The sequence below is a fragment of the Saccopteryx leptura genome, chromosome 4 (genome assembly GCF_036850995.1).
Source record: "Saccopteryx leptura isolate mSacLep1 chromosome 4, mSacLep1_pri_phased_curated, whole genome shotgun sequence".
NCBI classification, from domain to species: Eukaryota; Metazoa; Chordata; class Mammalia; order Chiroptera; family Emballonuridae; genus Saccopteryx; species Saccopteryx leptura.
In genome coordinates, this window is record NC_089506.1 from 71,964,267 (window position 1) to 71,985,756 (window position 21,490).

Genomic DNA, 21,490 nt, shown 5'->3' on the forward strand with positions numbered 1-21,490 from the left:
CCAATAGATAATATTTACTGAGTATGTGAGCACTGAATGCTTTACAAGCTTGATCTTACCTCATTTTTGTAGTAACTCATGAGGAAAGTAACTCCTAAAATCCTCACTTTATAGATAAAGAAGCTGAGGCTTAAAGGGGATTGAGCCATTATCCAGACTTCATAGCTAGTATGTGTTCTCATAACTCAAAAAATTCATTATCAAGTGGAAAAGATGGACACATGACCTAATGCAATACCTAGTAGGATGTGGGCACTAAAACAGATGCTCAAACTCTACACAAGAAAGGTCATGTGATTTAGGCCATCTTCAGCTTTAGAAACTAAGTCTTCTTGGAAGAGGAACAAGGGGGAGACTTGTTCTTTCACTGAACCTTAATGTGCAATGTAAAGTATTATATAGTCTCTGGATTCAGTATCTGGCCCCCAGACAATGACAATAATGGCAAAATAAGGACAACTTAGCACTAAATATTTAGGCCTACCCAAAACTGAAATATTTACTGTCCAGACCTTTAAGAAAAGGTTGTTGATCCTGATCTAGCCTAAGAAACATTGTCTGATAGCTACATTGTGTAAAAGAAGAGCATTTCTATATGCAAAGTAAGAAGGAACTCTATCAGAAAGAAGAGATATTCCTTAGGATCTTTTGTATTTAACTCATGCTCAAACTACCATAACAAAATATATTTATATCTTCATGGTTTTGTCATTTTTTGCTTAGTTAACATGATGTGCCTTAGAGAAAATTCTCTCTATATAAAAGACAAATGCCATTTTTTTTCTATTCCTTATTATTTCAATTAACTAAGAATAATTTTTTTTATGACCTCCCACCTTTAGGTTTTTTGAGTGGTAGACAGGAAGAGGAGAAGGGACTAACTGAGGTGGAAGAAGGAAGGAGAACTTCTGTGCACATGGAAACCTTCTTTAGCTTGCATAGCCCTAGGAATTTGTTTTGGGGTGATGTTTTATCTCATGGGCGATCCCAATTCATTTTGAGAAAATCTCGTGTGGAACACAAGTCACATACTGACAACAGGTGTTTTAAAGGAGTCTCTCTCCTCCACTTAAGCTCATGGCCAGGGAGTCCTGAACAAAGATGTAAACACCAAATCGCTGACACAGAGCTGTTGATTTTGGGTCCCGTTACTGGCTGTCTCTATGGTAAGACAATGAATTTTATCATGTTTTTTTTTTTAAGTTGAATAGAAAAGAGAAAGGGGGAGAGATAGGAGAGTTCCATGAACCTCTCACCTTTGGTTAGCTCTGTTTGCTTCAGGAGCCACTTTGATGAGGCTGTCAAGACTTTGGCCCCTTTAAAACATTATAGAAACGATCAGATCAATGGTCAATTGGCATCAGGTCATTGCAAATATTTATTAAAACTTAGAAACATTTTTATTAGAAACTATTTTATTATGAAATACTTATTAAAACAGAGATCGTCTCAAAGGATTGAAGTTTTTCTGTGCTGACTATGAAGAAATATATTTTGGACCTAACTATAACTGCATAGAAATAATAAACAATAACTAGTGTTTTTAGAAAATTTGTTATGTGCCAGGCACTGTTCTCAGTGATTTACATAATTTATGTGATTTAATCCTCCCATCAATTCTATGATATAGGAAGACCTATCATCCCTCTTCCATGAAGGGAAAAACTGAGACACAGAAGGATGAAGATTTTCCTATATGACTAATAGTGCCAGGGTTGTAATTGAAAGCTAAGTAATCTAACTCAAGTGCATGCACTCTCCATTACTCCAAGCATCTTACTGGGACGTAGTAATGGAATTAGTGTTGGAAGTAACTAGAGAGCCCTTGGTCCAACTTCCTCACTTTGAGGATGAGATAACTGAAGCCCAAACAGGGGAAGTGACCAGTGCCAATCCCATCCACTAGTCAGAGCCAGGCCTAGATCCAAATCTATGGTTTTCAGTCCGTTCTCTTTTCCCTTTCCTGTGCCATCCCTCTGCTTAAGAAAAATATGTAAACAAATCAATGAATAAAAGCATCCTGTCCATTCTGGAAAAACAACTATTTGCCTAATTGACCAACACTGTTAACATTTTTTTTTTAAGTGAGAGGAGGGGAGATAGTGAGGCAGTCTCCCATATGTGCCCTGAGCAGGATCCACCTGGAAACTCCAATCTGGGGCCAATGCTCAAATCAACTGAACTTTTTTTAGTGCCTGAGGCCGACACTCAGACCAAGAGAGCTATCCTCAGCATCCTGGGCCATAGCGCAAACCAATTGGGCCACTGGCTGTGGGAGGAGAAGGTGAGAAGGGAGAGAGAGAGAGGGAGAGATGCAGACAGTTGCTTCTCCTGTGTGCCCTGACCGGCAATCAAACCAGGATGTCCATATGCTGGTCCACCACTCTATCCACTGAGCAACCGGCCAGGGCCCAAAACTGTTAACATTTTAGATATAAGGTTGTGGAGGTTACATGGCTTTTCTTGAATTCTGAGTTCTGGGCCAGTGAGTTGAAATGACGATTGAATTCTATTTTAAGCACTAGTCAGCACAAAAGGAAAAAGAAGAGCTTATCAAATCTTACCCTTGCATATGTTTTTCTGTTCTTGCACTCACTTTGATAAGGTTATCAAGGTCTTTGAAACTTTAAACAAAAAAAAGCAAACAAACACATGGTAAGTAAAAGTGGGATTAAATCAACTAAGTATTTTAATTTAAAGAATATATATACTCAAGATGAATTATACTACTCAGTTTTGGTATTTGAATTAATATCAGTCTATGCCCTTCATTGAAAAGAGTAAAATATTACCCTCTATATAAATCATTGAAACACTATCTCAGTTTCTCATTTACCCTCAAAATAAAACCACAGATGAAGGCAGGCAGAATTGAGTTTAAAAAGAAAATCAATTCAGGACTTATATAATGATTTGCCAAAACCCTCACCTGATCCTGCTAAGTATTGCATCTAATGCTGTAGCTATACTCTATTTTATTAATAATTTACATTTATAGTGCATTTTTGCTTGGAAGGGATTTTATAGCCTTTATTTCACTTGATTCTTAAAATAATTAAGTGACAAAGGTGAAAGAAACATTATTATCCCCATTTTATAACTAAAGAAACCTAAGCTCAGCGTGTTTAAGGTACCCATGTGGCAAATAATGGAATCCAGACTTTCTGATTCCAACTCAAAGATTTTTCAACACAGCTTCTCTGATGAGAGCCACAAGGTGATGCAGATGGGGAAGGAAGAAAGATAAGACATAATTCTCACCCTGAGTTACTTCTGTTCACTTCAGGGGTCACTTTGATGAGATTGTCAAGACTCTGGCCCCTTTAAAATATTGAAAAAAAAAATAAAGAGGTAAATAATAGATTAATACTGACTAGGTAAAATTATTCATTAAAATTCAGAAACAGTATAAACACTTACTGCGATCATGTCAAAGAGTTAAGGATTGTTATAGGTGACTATGCAGAAGAATGTAGGGATTCATGCATCTCTGAAGCTCACTGAGACTCAGCGAGACAATATTTTAATCCTGAGCCATTATGCCAGTAGCTGTACTAGGACTCTGTTTCTAAAATGATTTATTTAATGCTATACTCAAGCTTTTCCACATGCACTAAACATTTTGTAATAGTCTATAGATACGTCTCATGGAACATTCCAGAAGGCATCTTCTTAATATCAACCTCCAATTTGCTGCAGGACTTTCAGATCAACTTTGGAAGATATATATTTTGTAAATTACATTTATTAGCAAAATTTCTATTCACAACAGGTGAAGATTAATATACAGTACCAGTTTGTTAAAGTCCATGATATACAACCTGGTATCTGATTCTGGTATTTATAACTGTATGTTAAAACTACGAATTTTGACTCGTTCTGTATTGGCAACAAATAATAAAAAAATTAAAATCTATAGAGTTATGAAATAAAATATATTTATTGTAATATAAAATACTAAATAGTTACTGGTAATACATCAGTACTATATTGTTACCCTTTAGTATATCTGCTTCTGATCTTATTGGAATTTTGCTTTTCTTACCATTTATCCATGCTCCATGGCCCTATTAACATAGTATCATAAAGTCTCTGTGGTTACATCTTTACAACAAAGATACAGATATCTGGAGGCAACCAGATGTTGACTCAAGTTTTCACTTGTATCCAAATATCTGAGAATGTGTATACCCAGGCTACAAGCAGCAAAAATAATTTGAACCTTTTCCACACAAATAATGAAACAATTAACCCAATAGAAACAGTCATCCTACTCCAGAATATTCCTTGATGAGTTTTAAAATACTTTGTTTTTTGCTTAAACAAAGTATGTGAGATTTAAATGTCAGTGACTGAAAATAAAAATTCCTAAGACTCTATATCCAGATTTGAGTACTCAAAAAAAATACAATAATAAGCATTGTTACTCTTCCCTTGTAATATTTGTGTGGGTTGTGAGGCTTGCTTTGATTATATTGCCAAGACCTTAAACTCTTTAAACATATTAAGTAAAGTACATATCAGTCAATGTAAGGTTATTAAAATTTCAAAGTTCATAAAGTCAATAAGGCATGAATGAGCCTGGAATAGAAATAGGATCAATTTGGCTGGATTTTATTGAAAGAGTGAAAGGCCAATGCTAAGTGTTAGAATTATATTCTACCTGAAATGTGATAATACTGAGAACTTTTAATACAGAGGGAACATAATCTTATTTCACTTTTAAAAGATCTACAGAATACTGCATACATAATAATACACAAATGAATCCACACAAACTTGTGTATGCATGTGTACATGTGTGTACTCATAGGCACGTGGGACTACACACACACTCATACCAACATGAAAAACAATAGGTGATGATTTAAAATATTCTTTTTAATAAAAATTAGAAAGGAAAACATGGATTTTTCTTAGAGAGTCAAAGTAAATTAAGTATTTGAACAGTATCTAAATCATTAAGGAAATATAATTCACTTGATCTTTATTGTTACTAACAGTTACCTATATCTTCGATGAGCTAGGCATGCTGGTATTGAGTCCTATTTTGTAGATGAGTAAGTTGAGGCACAGGGACATAGCTAGCCAGTGACAGGGGCAGAATTTGAACCCAGGTCTTTTGGACTCCCTGCTGACATTCACTACCTCAAGTTACCTCTCTGAAGCACCAAAGTAGCCAAGGAAATCAATGCTTTCTTCCAAGTCTGCTGGTTGCAACACTGTACAAGTCTCTGGGCTGCTGACCAAGCCAGGCTGCCAAGAACAGGACAGCCTGCAGTGAGTGCCCCAGCTTTTTAGCCAGCCAGGCCCTTGCTCTGCTAACCGGGCCTACAGGCACCAGTGACACATTTTAGAGTCTAATAATATCATGCACTGAGTTAACTGAATGGAAATGCATTCAACTAAAAAACGCATTGGAATTATTTGGTATACAGTTTTTAGCAACATGCCAACAAACTCGGCTTTAAATATATTCCATCTGCCTTCTAAAAAATAAGAAGCAATAGAACATAAGCTTTCCAGATTTACTTGATAATTCATGGGTAGGAGAACTCTTAATGGAGTATGCTTCGTTAAGCTCTTCATTTTAAACACACACCACACTTCATACACATAACACCCACTACACACAAATACACTACACATGTGAAGATAGTTGACATATACACATATACTGCTCACACACCCACAGACTTATACATATATACTACTTACACACACACTCACACAGTACTTATAAATACACATATAACCTTATATATGTAAACACTGTGAAAGGTAATTTCATATTTCAACTTGACTGGACCACAGTGTGCCCAGGTATTTGTTAAACATTACACTAGGTGTGTCTGTGAAGGGGTTTGGGGTGAGATTAACATTTGAATCCATAGATTGAATAAAGAATGAGTAGACTCCATCCAGTTCGTGAAGTCCTGAACATTATTGTATATACAGTATGATGAACAAAATGGCTAAGTAAAAGAACCTTGCCTGCCTGACTGCTTAATCAGCAACACTGGTCTTCTCCTGCCCTTGGACCAGAACTGACCACATCACCTCTCCTGGTTCTTGGACTTGGAACTACACCATAGGCTGATCTAGGTCTCCAGCTTGCTAAATACAGATCCTGAGACTTCTCAGCATGAGCCAATTTCTTATAATAAAACTTTCTCTCTCCCCCCTTATCTCTCTCTCTCTCTCTCCTATTGGTTCTGTTTTTTATAAAGAACCCTAATCATTACATACATGTACACTTATACATACACACTACTTATATATACATGCATACACATATGTACAAGGGGGGACAAAAGTAAGTTGACAGTTATGAGTAAACACAAAGTTTATTCTTGTATTATTAATTATTGCATTATTTTCTATACAAACAATTGTAAACCTATTCTCATCTCATCCTGTATATACATGTACTACTTACACACAGTTATATGTATGTATATATGTATGTATGTAATACATACAAAGAAATAAATCATTGAGCTCAGGTCAGTCAAAAGTCCTATTTAATATTTCAACACCTATCTGACAACACCCACTAATGAAATACAGGAGATCATTTTTGCGTTATCAGTTGTATAGAACTGTTTAACATGATGTGTTTCAAGAAAAGAAAGTTCTGTTTTTTGAATTTCAACTTACTTTGCTGAATATAAGCACTCAGAATGCTAATACACTTACAAATGCCAAACAAAGAGAGGGAAAAAGCTTTAAATGTCTCACCTCTGGATATTTTTATTTGTTTCAGGATTCACTTTAATACGCCCATTGAGGTCTTGTTTTCTTTGAGTAAGAAAATACATTTTGAATGTTATTAAAGTAACACACCAACCAAGTGAGCAATGATTTGGAAAAATTAAGTGGTAAATATACAAATTCTCTTTCATTGTAATTTTTCTAGCTTTCAATGCAAATGAAAATTCTCTTACATCTTGAGCTGAAGACCATTCAAGTTTCCTTTTTGGTTAACAAGAAAAATGTCTTTTATGTTTTGTTCTCAAAGTGTCTAAGTATATGTGAAACATGTTATTTAACAAAATCAACTTTGCCCTCAGAAAAACCTGTTAGAATACCCCAAATGGTCAGCACTGACATTAGATAAAGACACTGGATCCAGTCAGAATATAAGTTTCTACTCAACATATCAGATATAATTGTCTATTCTGTTTTTAAATAAGAATAATGGTAATGATAAAATATTAAAACTAATATATATTATTAACTATATTAAAATAATAAGAATATATGCTTTCATATAAACTCAACCATTCCCCAAACTCAAACCTTTTAAAAACAATTGGGTTAGGGTGAGTTATAAAGGACAAAAAAGTACCTTTGATGGTAGAAAAATTAATGACTCACTTCTCAGGGGACATGTTTCCCCCATTAAAGTGCATTGAGTAATACCAAAAGAAGAACCTGAAGCCAAAAGGGACAGTGCAAGATGGCAAAAGGGTCATAACTGAGCGCCACTGCCATGCAGACGTGGCCGGGAGAGGAGAGGTGGGAGAACACCTTTGCTCCCAGCGTGGGCATGTGCCAGCCTCCGTGGGCTGCCTTCTGGGCCACAGAGCCCCAAGGGGCTGACTTACAAGAGTCTTAGTCAAACCTCACTCTTGGCTATCTTGGTCATTTTGGAGATCCACTTTGGAAATATTATCTAGACTGTGCTTTCTTTTGACATAAGAAATTCAATTCAGAGAAACATTGATACGTAAAGACACATGTAGCCCCATGTTCACTGCAGCATTGTTCACAGTGGCCAAGACATAAAAACAACCAAAAAGTCCTTCAATAGAAGACTGGATAAAGAATGTGGCACATATATATACACTATGGAATACTACTCAGCCATAAGAAATGATGACATCGGATCATTTACAACAAAATGGTGGGATCGTGATAACATTATACGGAGTGAAATAAGTAAATCAGGAAAAATCAAGAACTACATGATTCCATACATTGGTGGGATATAAAAACGAGACTAAGAGACATGGACAAGAGTGTGGTGGTTACCGGGGGTGGGGGGGAGGGGGTGTGGGAGGGAAGAAGGAAGAGGGGAAGGAGAGGGGGAAGGGCACAAAGAAAACTAGATAGAAGGTGACGGAGGACAATCTGACTTTGGGTGATGGGTATGCAACATAATTGAATGACAAGATAACTTGGACATGTTTTCTTTGAATATATGTACCCTGATTTATTGATGTCATCCCATTAACATTAATAAAAATTTATTTATAAAAAAAAAAAGAAACTCAATTCAGTAATTCATCCTTAAACACAGATCAAAGTCCAAAACCTGAGAGAAAAGGCAACATTGGAACAATTCTTAAAAAAAAAAAAATATCTCTCTCTCTCTCTCTCTCTCTCTCTCTCTCTATATATATATATATATATATATATATATATATATATATAATTTTAGATCAAGGAAGGAAGGTTATGTGGCCCATTGTTATTGTCTAACTCCATGCTCATGTCACTTAGAGAAATCAGATTTAAGGTACTAATAAATCTTACCCAGTGGTATTTTCATTTCCTCTGGCATTCATTTTGATAACATTATCAAGGTCTCTACCTCTTTTAAAATAAAAGTTTAGATCAGTTTCATAATATTATAAACAGATTCCATAGAATTAATAATTAATTCAATATTTTAGAGAAAATTATTATACTGATATTAAATTTATTTTCATTATAAAAATTATCTATAAATAAGTAATGTAGTTAAATTAATCTTTGGGATTTAATTGGCCTATACATAAATATCAATTCACATAGAATGTACTGTAGACTCTTCATAAATGGACTTTACTTATTGATTTGAGAAGAAGAGAGAGAGATAGAGAGAGAGAGAGAAACATCATCTTGTTATTCCACCCATTCATGCATTCAATGATTGATTCTTGTATGTGCCCTTACTGGGGATCAAATCCACAACCTTGGTGTAATGAGACAACACTTGTCTAACCAACTGAGCTGTCTGGCCAGGGCTGTAAACTCTCCAAAGTGACGGTCAGGGCAGTAGGAATCAGACACAGAAGGGAGAAGACAAACTTAAAGGTGTGACCGACCCCCCTCAATATCACTAAGAAGATCACCCAATTTGGGAGATAACAACCTAGAGTCAGAAACAGCGAAGCAGTTCTCATTCTCTGAGAGCCTCCTCTGCCCTGCTTTGGCTTTGATAATTGTTTTGAGACTTCGGCTTCTTTGCAAAGCCATGAAAACTTTATGCTAGTTAGGTCACAACTGAATTTTATCTGGAACCCGTATAAACAAGAGTGTTCCTGAAAGTGTGTCAGGTGTTGCTAGGGCCAGATGACCAGAAAAATCTTTGATGTAATTATCCATAGTTTATTTTTATTAACTTCCACAGTAGTACTTGTTTTATATTAGTTTAGAAAAACTTGTTAACATACCTCTCCTTTTGTAATTTTGTTCCTTTATATTTCTTAATTTAAATATAAAAATTGGCTCATTTTTAAATTAGTTTAGAAAATACAGAATAAGAGATTATGTAGCAGATTTTCCTCAACTTACATTAATGCAACTCAGACATGGGGTCCTATGGAAACAGCACTCAACCTATTCCTTTGCCTACTATCTCCAATAGGCCTAAAAGTGCAATTGCATCTGTGACAGAGGACAGAAAAACAGTCCCACTTCTCATGAAGTGTAAAAAGCTAATCTGAAGAAAAGAATCCCATCAAAAAAGTTAAGAGCTTTACTTACCCTTTCTCATTTTTGTCCGTCCTTTGATTAACGTTAATAAGATTTCCAAGGCCTTGGTTTCTTTATAACATGAGTGGGGCGGAGGAGGCAGAGCAACAGAGAGAGAGATAGACAATAACTTAATCTCTTATGACAATAGCAGATTTCTCACAGCAGTAGTAAGATGTTATCAGAACCTAGAGCATCAGAAGTCCTTAGAAATATTTGTTTCAAGTGGCTCTGCTCATGCAAAATGCTGACAAGATACACTAACCTCATAGTAAGATCTCGATCATTATTCAGTATTAATTAAATCAACTTAAAAGTGTAAGTCCCCTCCTGCTCTCAGGTTCTTCTTTCTTTGTCTTATAGGTGGATTGGTGGGAAGCTAACGTTAATACATTTGTTGAGACATTGTCTTGTTTAAATGTGAAAATTATTCATATCTGGGTAGAAGTCAGATGATCAACATTTTAATTCTAAACACACTGAAGATGTAGAGAAGTCATTTTTAATAAAAAGTTCAAGGTTCTAAAATAACACTTGAAAAGTGGAAATAACTCTATGGTGACTCCAGTGTTTTATATAAATTGACCATAACCAGTAAAACTTTCACATGCCACTAGTGTAAAATTATTAGCAAATATAAGAATTAATCCATTTAAATTCCTCAATTGTCTATTTTCATCTGTCTCTGATTTCACAGTGATAAAACTATTGACATTTTAATATTTTCTATAAGAAACAAGAAAGGGGGGAAGAGAGGGAAGAAGAAAAAGGAATTATGAACCTCCCCTGCTACACCAACAAGATCAGTCACTCCTGCATCAGAGTTTCAAGTAACCCCAAATTACAAACCACTTTTCTCTTCTCCTTCTTTCCAGCCCACGATATGATTATTTGTGATGCTCATCCTACTTTTCCTATTTTCTACTTCTTGTGTGGAACTTTCTAAAGTTCTTTTTTTTTTTTTTTCATTTTTAAGTGAGAGGTGGAGAGGCAGAGACAGACTCCCACATAAACCCTGACCGGGTCCACCCCAGCAAGCCCACTCCTGGGCAATGCTCTGCCCATCTGGGGCCATCACTCCACTGCTTGGTAACCAAGCTATTTTAGTGCCTGAGGGAAGGCCATGGAGCCATTCTCAGCACCGGGGGCCAACTTACTCAAACCAACTGAACCAAGGCTGCGGGAGGGGAAGAGAGAGAGAGAACAAGAAGGAGAGGGGGTGGGGTGGAAAAGCAGATGGTCACTTTTCCTGTGTGCCCTGACTGGAAGTAAGCACAGGACTTCTACATGCCGGGCCAAGGCTCTACCACTGAGCCAGGGCTAAACTACATTTTTTAAATATCTGAAATCTCATCTTTTCCTGCAATGTTCATATACCCTCTTACAGAGAATTGGCTATTTTCCCATTTCATCTGTTTTCCACTTGAAAAAAAATTAACCTGTAATAATACTTGCATATTTACATTATAACAATATGTTGTCAGCAGGCATTAAATGTCTGTGGGATAATTACTGCCAACACTTTCACTGAATAGATTATAAGTGTTCTACATTCAAGTTGAGAATGCATCTGCCAAGAATGATATGGAAAGCTGGAATACCATTCTGAGCACACACTGGCACAGATAAATAATTTTTAAAAATAACCAAGACTATATAAATAATTATTATGTTAGAAAGGCAAGCAATGACTAACCAAGTACAAGGTAAACAATCAGTCTGAGGGAAAAACAGAGATCTCATAAACCCTTACCTTTTGTCATTCTTGACTGTTCTGAGATTTTCTTCAATAAAGCTGTCGAGAGTTTGGTTTCTTTCAACATAAAAAAATAGTATCAGTAACATAAGTCAATTTTCTAGGACATCAATAAGATTTAGAACTATAACAATCTCTTAAATGCTATCAGTTCATGTATTGATCATTCACTCTTTTTAAGACACAAAATAAATAAAAGCAAGGCTCTTGACTTTGAGATATTTACAAATATATTTGAAATATACATATGAAGTGACTCAACCAAAATCCCAACTGAAAATGGCCTTAGAATATTATAAAGATTTCAGTGGTGAAGGGCTATGCCCCTAGCATCAAATGTCTTATATTACATAAATTTAGTTCATAAACCAGCCTATTGTCCACTACTTGTAACAGCTAGATTTCTTCCATCTTTAGATTTAAAAGGGAACTTGGAAATCATCTAGTCATACTCTTCATTTCATAGGATGAAGAAACAGAGGTCTCCAGAGGTTACGTGACTTGCTCTGGGTCACCCAGATTGATGTTGGTGGCAGAGCCAACCCCAAGATACCCTCCTATCTCCTGGCCCTGTCTGGGGCCTATTCCACCAGCCTTGACGACCCTCGCTCTGAGCAGGAGGTGCCCCCCGGGAAATGGTATACAGTCTAGGACTCGATCAACGAGGCCTGTAAGACTGTTATTCTGACCTTACCCTTTGCCATCTTTGTTTGTCCGGGTATTTAGAAAGATGAGGCTTTCAAGGCTTTGGGCTCTGTAAAACAGAAACAAATTGAAATGAAAAACTGCATAATGAAATAAAATCGTATGGTAGCTTGAAAGGTCAGATAAATAAACATTCTTCATGAATTGCTCATTTACTCATAGTGAATATAAAAGCAGAAATCTTTCTGAGAAATTATGTCTGAACTAACTGTGTACTGAGGACACTACGCCATCTGCTAGTAAATTCTCATGCCAGAGGATACAACCCCCTTCCAGCTAACGTCTGAAAGAGAAAAACAAGCACTCTGGAAGGTCACATCTTCAGGTTAGAGACAGATGCACTTACCTTTTCTCTGCTTGCTCTGCCTTAGGAGTTGTTCTGAAGATACCATCAAGACCTTGATTTCTTCAAATGTATTAAATAAAAAAAAATGTCAGTGGAAATAATGGATACTTTCAGAAACATAGACCAGTTTACATCTAAGACAGGAAATAGATGCTTGTTGGGAAGGTTGAGCCACAATTGTTGAAATTGCTTTATTCCAAACAGAGATTTTAATAGACTCAAATGTTAAATTGCAGGGGAACTTAAAAAAATAAATAAGCCACAAATTGGGGGTACACAGCCCATAACAGGTACACAGATGTGTTGTTTGGGTTCATGGAGGGTCTTCATTTTCAATGTGAGTCAGTATTTACCAAATAGCTATGACAGACAGAAGCCTGAATTTTCAGGATCTCCTGATACTGTCCAGCCGTGCTGGGCTCAGGTTCTCATGGGAAACTATGGGCTGGAGCTGAGAAACAGCTGGGCTCTTTCAATAGGGTACTCCCCTGTTTCATTCAGTCAGCTCCCTTCACTCATTCACACCTGCCTGGCCTCCTTAGGCAATGGAGTCTGTGGTTCGTGATCTAATACCTCCTCTTTATAAATGAGAAAACTAAAAAGCAGCAAATTTAAACGAGTTGTTGATAGTCAATCACATGGATCATTATTGTCAGAACAGGGTATAAAAACCACATTTCTTCATCAATTAGCTTAATTGACATGTGCTTTGTTTCTCCTTTTTTTTTTTTTTTTTTTTTTGGTCTTTTTCTGAAGTTGGAAACGGGGGGGCAGTCAGACAGACTCCCGCATGCGCCCGACCAGGATCCACCCGGCACGCCCACCAGGGGGCGATGCTCTGCCCATCTGGGGCGTTGCTCTGTTGCAACCAGAGTCATTCTAGAGCCTAAGGCAGAGGCCATGGAGCCATCCTCAGTGCTCAGGCCAACTTTGCTCCAATGGAGCCTTGGCTGTGGGAGGAGAAGAGAGAGACAGAGAGGAAGGAGAGGGGGAGGGGTGGAGAAGCAGATGGGCACTTCTCCTGTGTCCCGGGAATCGAACCCGGGACTCCTGCACTCCAGGCCAAAGCTCTACCACTGAGCCAACTGGCCAGGGCCTGTTTCTCCTTTTCTTTGGTCCTTCTCCTTTTAGTGTGTTAGAATGCATGTGACAGAAAGATAACTAAAATTCCACACACTATAACAGCAACCTCAATTTTTATCATTAAAAGAAACTTTTTTTGAGAGAGAGAGAAATACCAATTTGTTGTTGTTCCACTTGTGCATTCACTGGTTGATTCTTGTATGTGACCTGACCAGGAATGGAACCCACAGTCTTGACATATTGGGACAATATTCTAACCAACTGAGTCCTAGCCAAGGCTCAATTTTAAAAAAACTATACAATTATAAATTATTCAAAAATAAGGAGATGTTAATTAAAATAATAAGTGGTTTTGGTAATGGTTAAACTAACAGCATTTAGTGATCCAACCAAACTCTGTTTATATACTAACATATTAATATTTCAGGAAGAAAAATATGGTTATATATGGTTAAATAACTGCTTTACTAAACAAATGGATATGAAAATCAGACACTTTAATAGTAGAATCTTTGTATTGTAATAACATACATATTCATAATAATGATGAAATGATGATTTCTGCATGTTTCCTGTTCAAGATTTGTAGTATACCTTTGACTAGCCCAGAATATGAATCCTTATGCTCAAATACGGAAAAGACATAGGAAGTCATGATATGTAATTCAGTAATAAAGCAAGCATAAATGCTTTGAAATCTTACCTATTCAAGCTTTTGTTCATTTTGATGATATTATCCAAATCTTCACTTTTGGAAGAGAAAAAAATCTCACATCAGTAAAAGCCTGCCCAGAGTTAAAAGGCAGATTCACCTTAAAACACCTATTTCCGAGTTCCCTGAAATACAACACATGTCCCACATCTACCATCTATGAAAATCCTGTTCATCCTTCAAAGCTGTCCTCAAACACTACTTTCTCCAAGAAATCTTTGTCAGGCTTCCACCTGAATAGAGTCCCCTCCTCTTTTGGAATCTTGGCAGCATTTTGTTTCTTTGCATATCCTTTATGACACTTATATCATTATACATTTAACATAGCAACTATACACTTGTGTCATATTAATGCCCCTGACCCTATACATATCAGCACACACACAGACACATAAGCACACACACATGCAACACTTAAAATTTAGAACTGTATTTTACATTGGATCCTCTTCAGTCTGCAATATAGTGTCTTTCAGCCAGTAGAGGCTCAGCACCGGGTTTAATCAGATCAACAAATATAGGTACAGTGATTAATTATAGATTCTTTTTTTGCACAACGTACTCACACAAAACAGCTATTCAAAAACACTTGTTCATTGGTAAGTTCTGACTACTTTCTTGAACTCTACTGCACCCCATTCCAGGTCAGCTACATTTGGTATCCTGTTTCTGTATTTGAGAACTGTCAAGCCTTTATCCTCGGCTTCTCCAGGAGCAACCTGTTTAAGGAGTCCCCTAGGTTCCAGAATACCCCTCAGAACCACATGAGCTCAGCTCTGTCCCCCAAGAAGGCAGCCTCAGGGGGTGTCTCGCCCCTCTGCACCCCTCACAGCATGTTTCTCTTAGGTCCACCCCCTTCACTCCCATTTCTCTTGCATCTAGTCTTGTCTATTCACAAATTTTGATTCTCTCTTCTTCCTGATCTAGAATCGCATGTTTTCCATACTTTCTCAATGTTTCTCTCTTTTATTGACTCATTACTGGTGTTTACCAGGAGGCTGTGAAGCCCACTAATTCAGCAGTTACACATTCAGGCTCCCAAGTGGAGGACACCTGGATTCCATGCACGATTCACCACTTATTAGTTGCGAAATCTGGGTGAGTTACCTAACTTCTTTCCTCCTGCCTTGACTTCTCCTACTGAAAAATAAGAATAATATTTGCACCCACCTCAGAAAAGAATTATAAGCTAATGAGTATAAAGTGCTTTATTATGCCTGTCAAGTCATAAATTAATTTTGGTCATTATGTTATATAGTTCCTAGTTGATAGTAAATTATTCATTAATAAATGATTGCTATATTTATTTGTTTTAGCTGCATTTAGAGATACCAAGACTTGACTTAGCCTTAATGAGGAATAGCTACTGAGTCACTTATGTGCTTTGAAGATCCTGACACAAAGTAGCAATGGAATAGCTTTGGGAGCAGTCCTCTTAGAGACCCTTAAGAACATGTTAAACCAACAATCATCATATAGATGAATCCTTTCAAGTAATATTATGTATTCGATGGTAGGATTGAAGGCTGAGAATAAATACTCAAGTTACAAGGTGACTCAAGTTGAAATACAAAAGTTACTGACTGTGAGAAAAATTGATTAACATGCTATCCTTGTGTGGGACAAACATTACCCAGTCCCTTTGCCACAATGCCCCATTGTCTTTTCTTGCTCGAAATTCTACCTTCCAACTCTGAGCCTGTGAATCTGTCCAGGTCCCCAAGGGAAAGAGCAAAGCTAAGAATCCTGTAAATTTTAGCCATAGACCTTTCTGACTGGTATGCATCACAATGATGAGATGATCAGGACTGGGGGTTGCTAATGTTTATCACAAGAAAATTAGCATAAATCATGAGAAGACACTCTGTGGTAAATTAAATAAAATGAAGATTGCATCCTGAGTGAATAAGTTCAGCTTTTAAAGTGACCTTAAATTGATAAAAGCTTTGGATATCAAGTTTCGCTATTGCATTTGCAATAAATTAAATGCTCTTAATCAGATAAGAGTAACAGCCCATTTCACAAAGGAATGTCACAAAGAGCATCTGGGATAAAGAAAGCTTTTCTACTCCCTATGGAAGTCCCACAGTAACAACACTCAGCTATTCATGCCACAGACGTTTTCCCGGGCCTGTCAAAGCAGCAGTTTCTCTCTGTGAGGAATGTATCTGGCTGTGGAATTCGCGCATCATGGCTCGGGAGAGTGGATCGGGAAGTTAAACTAATTGAAGCTCTCATTGTTATTGTTTGACCTATGACAGGCCATAATTTCTCTTCAGTATCACTCACCTATCTCCCTCTTAAACATCTCATTCACCCACCAAAAACTATCTTGTTTAATTCCTATTGAAAACAAAATATTACCTCAAACCAAAATAAATCAATAGAACTAGAGATCGAGGCACTTAGACGACGAGGGGATGGGAACGAAATGCTCAGGGTACTTGGGAGAGTCCCCTTCTGGGTGCAGAGCTCCCCTTTTGTTTATGAATTTGCACAGGAGCTCAATGTCACCTCTGTTTCTTCTCTTCAGTTCTTTTGACTGAGACTGAAATCCCTAATAATGCTCTGAGCATTGCTAAATTCCATGAAGCAAGAAAAATTTGGAGGCATTAGTTTTAAACTATAAAATATATTCAAGGTTTTCTCACTGTTCATTATTATTTTACCATACTCTATAAACACCTACTCTGTACAAGGCATCAGGTCAGACTCAGTAAATGACATGTGATGAATAAGAAAAAAATACCTGCTCTTAGATATTTAAGAGATATGATGAGACATTTACATAAATAACAGGAAACAACTCCAGGTATGATTAGTTGTTATAAAATATCAATAGTGGAGCTCTACTAGATTAGAGAAGCAGAAATCACATTTCACTAGGTCACTCAGGGGAGACTTCAGAGACAAGGTGATATTTGATCTGGATCTTGAAAAATAGGTGGGATTTAGATGGACTGATATGGTGATCTTGAGGCTGGAAATGGCTGCCATCGGTAGAATGACACAAACAAAGGCAGAGTATCTGAAAATTATAGAATGAAACTGATGTCATTTGGCATTGAATGCAGGGTAACTGTAAGGGTAAAGTCAGAAATAACAGAATGTTATGTTAGCTAGAAGCCAGGTTAACAAGAGCCTTGAATGAGGTTTTATGTGATTGAGTGGGCAATGGGAAGCTAGTGGATTATCGTTCAAGCAGATCTGAGGAAGAAAACTTTGGCAGTGATGACAGCGATGAGTAATGCTTTAGAGCAGAGACTGGAGGACTGTAAGTAAATCTGGACAGCTACTCTAATAACCTATGCTGGAGTCCACGAGAATTTGAACAGGAATGAGACCATGAGGGCATGAGGGACACTTTAGACATTTAATCCATACATGCCTGATACTACAGGGGGGAGAAGCTATGGACAGATAAAAATGATTTCAGAAAAATGAATAATAGAACAGAGAAGAAGCCTCTTTGGGAAGGAAGTTGACTACGGCCTTGGACATTCTAAAAGCGAGTGCTGGGAGACAGATAAATACAGACCTGGTAGAGCTACATACTTTATTTCCCCATGTATAAGATGCACCTTTTTTCGAAAAATTTCGGGTCTAAAAAAGTGGTTATAGATTTTTTACTTGCATTTCCCACTTTTTTTGCGCTTGTTTTTGTGCTGATTGTTGAAGACAGTAATTTGTCATCAGACACAGATGAGGACAAGCTAATGGATGGGAGTTTTGACAGTGATGAGGAGTTGTATGAGTTTTATGATGAATAAAACTTGAATTCAATAACTTTATGTAATACATTAATTTTTCAAATTTCAAGCCCCAAAATTAAGGTGCATCTTATACATTGGAGTGTCTTATATATGGGAAAATATGGTAATTACAGGACTGGTGATTTGGAATGAGGTTGAGATCATGAATAGGTGAGGTAACTAGGATGTGTACAGGCAACCAGAAGAAGAAGCAGAGGAAGAAAAGAATCTATAAGTATGAGTATCACCCAATTTTCAGGGTCATATCTATGGACACTGATTCTTTCTTCTTTTAAATCCTATATTATAAACAGTATTGGAATTTTGTTTATATTAGGAACTTTAAGGTACTAATTAATTTGGAAACATAAAGAGAAGAAAATATCATGCTCAAAGCTTTGCTATCTCACCCCTTGTCAGTTTTCTGAAGTGAAGTAGCCACTTTGACAATGCTCTCAAGATCCTGACTCCTTCAAACAATGAAAAATAAATACAAGTCAGTGACAGTAGAGCCACCTTTGAAGCAGCTCATTTATTATCTGTTCTCAGTGAAAAAAATAAAAGTTCATGTGTTATTTAGGAATTATTGTGTCTAACGGAATAACAAAATACTTCTATGGTATCAGCTCACGTACACACACACACACACACACACACACACACACACACATCACTGCCATTCCACCTGGGCGTTATTTCTGCCATCTAGTGCTCACTGAAATAACTACAGTTTTTCCTAAAGACTTAATTGCTGCTAAAAGTTCTATACCTAAACAAAGGATATGGAAAAGAAAACACAGTTAACTGCACAAGTAAAATCAGAAGAAAAGTGTGCAGAATGTTTTCTACCAGAAACAAGGAGCATTAACCAACATATTTAAATAGTTAATTCATCCTTCACATGAAGTGAAAAAGCACTGTCTTCTTAAGCTTCCAAAAGGAAATAAAGTACATTGTGAATAATAGGATAGGTTACATAGACAGCTTAAATCCATGCTGGTCCCTAGATCATGAAAAGGAATAATTGGGAAAATCCTGATAGGTTTTCCTGTAATTAAGACCCGTGTTTCACATAGGTTTTCCTGTAATTAAGACCCGTGTTTCACAGTGTCTCATAAAGGCTAGGATGACATGAAGAAAATATTTCGTAGTCTAGTAGATTTGTAAAGTGTAATCAATTTTTGGATCTTCAGAAGATATATATGCACACTGAAGGCTTTGAGAAGTCCAATGTTATAGAACTTTATTCAACTATTTCCTGAGTGTATTGGGCCATTAACCCCCTCTCACAGAGCACGCATTAACATCTTGTGACACATGGGACACTGATTGGAAAAAGCTGAGGTACAGTTGTACTTCAAGTTATCAGATACAAGAGGAATACGATTTTTCCCAAAGGTAAGGTGTTTCTGTGATGTACATTTCAAACTCTGTTCTGAGAATCAAAGCAAATCGTTTTTTAAAATAAAAACATATGTAAGTTTTGAACTTTGAAAATATTTTCAATCAGAAAGAAGTTTTGATTGAAAAACTGGTTTATCATAAGATTAAAATGATTAAATTATGATGGTTTTTACCATAATAAAAATTGGTTTATCATACTGAAACACCTATAAAATAGCACGGGCTCAGAAACTAATTTTAAAAAGAGTGTTTCTTTTTCTCAAAAATAGATAATAACGACATTTCCAACACCAGTACTAAGCTAGATAGGATGTGTAGCACCCTAGACACCCATCAGGACTGTCGTGGAGAAACCTTATCCAGAGTCATCAACCCAATTTGTGAGCCTCTTCCTGGTGATGCAGGGAGAGCTGGGTGTGACCTCATTATCTGGCCACATCAGCCAAAGCTTTTGTAGAACAAGGTAAGTCAAATTATTGTATTTCTACCTGTTCATTTATACATCAACACCAACCTTGGGACAAGTACAGGCAATGAAGAGGTATTTTCCCATCTGAAGGGTTTAATCTTATGTTATTATGTTCAGAAAATTTTGGTTGTTTTCTTAATGTAAAGCTTTGAATAGAAATCAAAGGAATAAAATTCTTAGGTATATATAAAAAGCTTTATTACCCACTATACTGAAGTCAGCTGGAAAAATGATTTTTACCTATTTTATTTTATTTTACTTTATTTTTCTGTATTTTTCTGAAGCTGGAAACGGGGAGAGACAGTCAGACAGACTCCTGCATGCGCCCGACCGGGATCCACCCCGGCACGCCCACCAGGGGGCGACGCTCTGCCCACCAGGGGGCGATGCTCTGCCCCTCCGGGGCGTGGCTCTGTTGCGACCAGAGCCATTTAGCGCCTGGGGCAGAGGCCGAGGAGCCATCCCCAGCGCCCGGGCCATCTTTGCTCCAGTGGAGCCTCGGCTGCGGAGGGGAAGAGAGAGACAGAGAGGAAGGAGAGGGGGAGGGGTGGAGAAGCAGATGGGCACTTCTCCTGTGTGCCCTGGCCGGGAATCAAACCCGGGACTTCTGCACACCAGGCCGACGCTCCATACCTATTTTATTATTAATTATTTTGTATTTTAAAATGTTTTAATAAAGCATACTTTATCATTTCTATAATACAATGAAATAGTTCATTGTACCTTATATTTCTTTCAGCAGCTCTGTTGGTTTCTGCATACACATCAGCTTTAGGTGGACAAATCTGCCTACATTTTAAAAGTTAAAGATAATGGTTGTTAGATAACAAAAACACTTCTTTGTTAAATTTAAATTTATAAGAAAACATTTATGTTTAAGAAGATCAAAGTGTATTGAAACACTACTGTATTTGAGATAACAATCTTCACTAGAACTCAACCACATATCCTATTTGAGATTATAGAATCCAATATACAGTACTAACTTTGCAATTTAGCCTATATTGTTTAATATATTTTTAACCACTGAATATATATAAAAATACTTGTTCTAAATATGTTCATTTTTATTTCAGTTTTCAGTTAATAATGTACTTTCATACTTATCTCTTTTAGATGATGATATAATATTTTAAAAAATTAAGAATTACTTTTTTGTTATAAGGCATCAGAGGAATAATTTTTTTCCTTAAATAAATTCCATTTGAATACTATCAAGAAATATAATTGCTTAGATATGATTAAAAATATTTTTTAATTTCCAGTATACCTACTACATCGAGAATGATCATGTTGAGTTGACAGAATTAAATTTACAATGTTAGATTCCATCACAATTTATGATATAAGGTTTTTCTCCGTTCTTTTTCCAAGTATCTTATTGACCTACTTACACATTCTTGCTTGTTCTCAAGAAACTATATTCAACTATTTTTTGTACTCCTGAGGACATGTGTTAATTACATAGGCAATACTTTCCTTTCATATTCTTTCATTAAAATCATCTCACTGTGATTAA

At 36.7% G+C, this 21,490-nt stretch overlaps 1 protein-coding gene across 11 annotated transcripts in view; it reads right to left on the reverse strand.

The window, feature by feature from the left end:
- The window catches only part of SCEL (sciellin), a 119,107-nt gene that overhangs the window by 34,707 nt on the left and 62,910 nt on the right, over nt 1–21,490 (reverse strand). For 6 of the 11 annotated variants that reach the window (XM_066380721.1, XM_066380726.1, XM_066380730.1 and 3 more), the window contains 12 exons: nt 20,695–20,760; nt 18,509–18,568; nt 14,338–14,382; nt 12,552–12,611; nt 12,195–12,254; nt 11,498–11,557; nt 9,757–9,816; nt 8,542–8,601; nt 6,742–6,801; nt 3,262–3,321; nt 2,565–2,624; nt 1,257–1,316 (listed from right to left, as the gene is read on the reverse strand). In XM_066380721.1, coding sequence (XP_066236818.1) covers nt 1,257–1,316; nt 2,565–2,624; nt 3,262–3,321; nt 6,742–6,801; nt 8,542–8,601; nt 9,757–9,816; nt 11,498–11,557; nt 12,195–12,254; nt 12,552–12,611; nt 14,338–14,382; nt 18,509–18,568; nt 20,695–20,760 — 711 coding nt within the window. The remainder of the gene's footprint in view (nt 1–1,256; nt 1,317–2,564; nt 2,625–3,261; nt 3,322–6,741; nt 6,802–8,541; nt 8,602–9,756; nt 9,817–11,497; nt 11,558–12,194; nt 12,255–12,551; nt 12,612–14,337; nt 14,383–18,508; nt 18,569–20,694; nt 20,761–21,490) is intronic. The other 5 variants (XM_066380725.1, XM_066380723.1, XM_066380722.1 and 2 more) reach the window with 5 other exon arrangements.